Source organism: Bison bison, unplaced genomic scaffold (genome assembly GCF_000754665.1).
Source record: "Bison bison bison isolate TAMUID 2011002044 unplaced genomic scaffold, Bison_UMD1.0 scf7180017864324, whole genome shotgun sequence".
Classification (NCBI taxonomy): Eukaryota; Metazoa; Chordata; class Mammalia; order Artiodactyla; family Bovidae; genus Bison; species Bison bison.
This window is the reverse complement of record NW_011494896.1, coordinates 2,079,749-2,084,050: the sequence shown is the minus strand read 5'-3', so window position 1 is coordinate 2,084,050 and position 4,302 is coordinate 2,079,749. Positions and strand designations below refer to the sequence as shown.

The window sequence follows — 4,302 nt, the reverse complement described above, 5'->3', positions numbered from 1 at the left end:
ATCTCATGCGAAGAGTCGACTCATTGGGAAAAGACTCTGATGCTGGGAGGGATTGGGGGCAGGAGGAGAAGGGGACGACAGAGGATGAGATGGCTGGATGGCATCACTGACTCAATGGACGTGGGTTTGGGTGAACTCCGGGAGTTGGTGATGGACAGGGAGGCCTGATGTGCTGCAGTCCATGGGGTCACAAAGAGTCAGACACGACTGAGCCACTGAACTGAACTGAACTGAACTGAACTGAACCCTGGCGAGTTGGATTAGGAAGAATCCCCCTACTCTTGATGTCTCCTTTAGCAAATTTCCACCCACCAACTTCCCTGAAGGAGAGACAAACTTTCCCTCTAACCTTCTAGGTTTGATAGCGATGCCTAAGAAACAAACTAAAAGCAAGCAAGTTACCAAAATAAAAGGTATATAAATCTATTAATTTTTAATAACACATGCACAGGGGCATCATTGGGGGGAAATTGAATATCTAAAAAAGCAGTGATCTTTGACAGTTCATACCAATCTCAGTAGGGGAAGGGGAAGGAGATGTATGCCACTTGGGCAACAGTAATGTTTTAGAAAGATGAATGGGCTCAGAATAGAGGGGAGGTAATGACAGTGTGTTGAAAAATTTCTCTCGGTGTGGTGTTGAGTCCTGTCTTCTAGTCTCTTCTTTGGTGATTAGAGTCAATCTTCCCCGATTGCCGAAACTACTGGGGAGGGAATTTATGACAGTTCAGTTTCTTTTGGAGGACTATCTTTAGGCAGAAAAGTGGAGCTCAAAGAAGTCTGTTTTTCAAAGTGTCTTCACCTCAGAATTATTACTTCTCTGGTGGTCCAGTGGCTAAGACTTCAAGCTCCCAATGCTGGAGACTGGGGTTCAAATCCCTGTTTAGAGAATTAGATACCATATGCCCCAACTAGTTCACAGGCACCAGGAAAACTGAAGGTCCTGCATGTTGAGACCAAGACCCAGCTCAGCCAAATAAATATATATATATGTTAAAAAATTAATATACCAAAGCAACATATTGCAAGTGACATGCCTAACTCCTTCATGCCCCACTGTTCTCCTTGGTTATAAATCCCCACCTACCCTTGCTGTATTCAGAGCTGAGTCCTATCTCTCTCTCTCTACTGTGACAGTCTTGACATTTATCATGATAAGTACTGAATAAAGTTCCTGTTTTAACAAGCATAATTTTTTAACATTAGCAACAATGAGTATTAACTTATTTCTATTTATTATCTCTGATTCATTGTACAAAACTTTAAAACTATCCCTCCAAGTTTTAACAAACAAAACTCTTTAAAAATATTTTTGTTTTGTTATGGGTCTTACGAATGCTGAAAGACATCTTCCTTCCATATGTGTCCTTTATCCAAATGAAAGGGACAGAGTAAAGGGACAAAGTAGGTGATTAAATAGCTAGTCCCACTAGGGGATTGTAAGTAGGAAAAAATACGGGAGATTCCACAAATTAATGATTACTCAGGAGAGTTCATTTACTTAACCACGCAGGCTTGCTTAGCAACAAAACCATGTACTAGAAGCACAGGACACGACCCAAAACAATAAAACAATGGTGGCATGAGACCGAAATCCTGCCCAGTGAGCTCAATAGGTTAGTGATCCTTAGGACATACTCTGCACACATAAAAAACAATAACTCTGGACTTAGCTTGACCATGTAAGTACATGAAAACTTCCCTGTCCGACCTGGAGGAAGAACTGATGATGGAAGCATGAGGTCTACTCAAGAAAGACAAAGAAGGTCTTTGCCTCTTCCCCTCTCTTCCTCTGACTATAAAAATGTAACCCACTAAGTACTCAGGGCACAGCACCCCCTCGCCCACCTGCTTGTAAACATCACAAGCACCCTATTCTAACAAATTGTTTACCTGTCACTTTCAGTTCAGTTCAGTTCAGTTCAGTTCAGTGGCTCAGACGTGTCTGACTCTTTGCAACCCCATGAATTGCAGCACTCAGGCCTCCCTGTCCATCACCAACTCCCGGAGTTCATCCAAACCCATGTCCATCGAGTCAGTAATGCCATCCAGCCATTTCATCCTCTGTCGCCCCCTTATCCTCCTGCCCCCAATCCCTCCCAGGGCTGATCTCCTTTAGAATGGACTGGTTGGATCTCCTTGCAGTCCAAGGGACTCTCAAGAGTCTTCAACACCACAGTTCAAAAGCATCAATTCTTCGGCACTCAGCTTTCTTCACAGTCCAATTCTCACATCCATACATGACTACTAGAAAAACCATAGCCTTGACTAGACGGACCTTTGTTGGCAAAGTAATGTCTCTGCTTTTGAATATGCTATCTAGGTTGGTCATAACTTTCCTTCCAAGGAGTAAGCGTCTTTTAATTTCATGGCTGCAAATTCTTCCTTTGCTTAGACATAAACGACTGTGGTACTGAGCTCTTTGGAGCCCCCTGAAAGGACACCATCGAGTTTCACAGTCATTTAGCACTTATAAAATTTTATCAGTAGAAGTTGATGCCCACTTCCCAGCTGCCACTGATCCCAGATACAAAGAGTAATTTGGATTAGAATTGCTTTAGTTGATTACCCTTTTAGTTGTAGGACTATATTTCACAAACATCCTTCTCAACAGGTAAGTGGGGATGTTTGTCTCTGCCCATGAACATGTCAAAGACACATCTTACTTTCTCACTGGAGACTCCATACTAGTCTTATCTCTCTCTAGCCAACTAACTGATTAGCAGTGCCTGGCACTTTAGGAGTTCAACAAATAAGGGCAATTACTATACTAAATCCAAACTTTTTTTTCAGCTTCCTTATTTTTTCTTGAATCTTCATTGCAAAAACATCTAAATTCTGCCCTGCCTCTGCCTTACTTTTCTTATTCTCAGGAGTTCTCTCCTTGTCTCCAAAAGAAGTGACTTGCAATCTGCAATATGTTAAGGCATCTAGTTCAAGGACACTAGAATTTTATGGATGGGGCATTCTTCTACTGTTGTATCCAAAGGGTGATGTAATGGGCTCTAGAACACACAAAAAAGTAGATACTAGCCAGTAGTGCTCAAGAAATGTTAGGTCCCTTCTTTAATCGTCATTTTTACAGGTGAGGACAATGACGGCCAGAAAGTTAAGTAGTCACAGCTAAGTTCCCAAAGAGGCAGGTAAGAGAGGGCTGATCTTTTGTTTATCATAGTTCCCCTTTTCTGGGCTACTCCTTTGGTTATGTGGCTTAACGACCCATCTAACAAATCCACAAGGCTCACCAATGCGCTTAGCACCTGTCAAGAGCCCAGACGTAACAAAAACATTTTTGTAAAACATCACAGTTTTTGTTGACTTCCCTTAAAATTTTATTGTCAAAATCATGCCAAAAAAATATTGTCCGTCATTTAAGTCGCACAGTCTCATACATATTTGGAGGTGAACATTGCTTTTCAGGCCTTGGCATTGTTCAGGGCCATTAACATTCTTTAAGACATAAAGGAAGCACTTTGGGATGTAATTCAAGGGAATCTAGAATTATGCTTTTAGGGTATTCCTACTTAAGCCCTACCCAATATTGGGACTAATTGGACGAGGATAATCATCCCTTGCGATCAATATTCACTAGAATAAATATTCATCAAGAAATCAGGACGCACTCAGGGGACTACAATCGGGTGGCGCCTTGAGACCCATCCTTTGCCACGGAAACCCGGTGGAAGACTACCTGGTTGGAAAACAAGATTTCCAAGAGGAGGGGCCTGGAGGAGGCGGGCCCGGACAACCAAGCGCGAGCACACGCCCCGGCGCATGCGCACCTGTTAGCGGGCACCTTCCATTAGCTAGGCAGGGGAGGCAGGCGCGAGGCTCGCTAGTTTTTGAATTTCTGTTCTCAACTGCAAGTGAGGTGGCGACTAGTTCCGCGCATAACGTGACACCGTTACTCCTCGAGTTCAAGATGAAGAACACTCGGCACAGACGCCCGAACCGTGAGGCGACTTCTCGTCTGGTTCCCCCCGTCCCCCGGGACCCGAGTCGGCCCGTCCATTCCACAGACTTTCGAGTCCTCGCAGCGGGGTCGGGGGATCGAAGGATTGGGCCAATTGCGGCTGAACCGTCTCTCGAAGGAGGAAGGGGGTGAGGGTGCACCCCCTCTTCAGAGTTCCGCCTCTCCCTTTACAGGGCGGTCGCGGGGAAGGGGGACGTTGGAAATAACTGCCCTCGGAAGCCGACGGATCCCACACCCGCTCCGTGCAAACTGCCGGGAGGGCGGCGGGAAGAGGGCAAGACGGGAGCGGGGACAGGGAAGGACCCGGGAAGCCGCGCGGGAGGGCGCGC

General features: G+C 45.1%; 1 protein-coding gene across 1 annotated transcript in view; it reads left to right on the top strand.

Moving 5' to 3' along the window:
- Nucleotides 1-4,302, top strand: part of EED (embryonic ectoderm development) — a 78,265-nt gene that overhangs the window by 43,280 nt on the left and 30,683 nt on the right. The window contains exons 3-5 of the mRNA XM_010853252.1: nt 2,578-2,614; nt 3,593-4,101; nt 4,147-4,247. Coding sequence (XP_010851554.1) covers nt 2,578-2,614; nt 3,593-4,101; nt 4,147-4,247 — 647 coding nt within the window. The remainder of the gene's footprint in view (nt 1-2,577; nt 2,615-3,592; nt 4,102-4,146; nt 4,248-4,302) is intronic.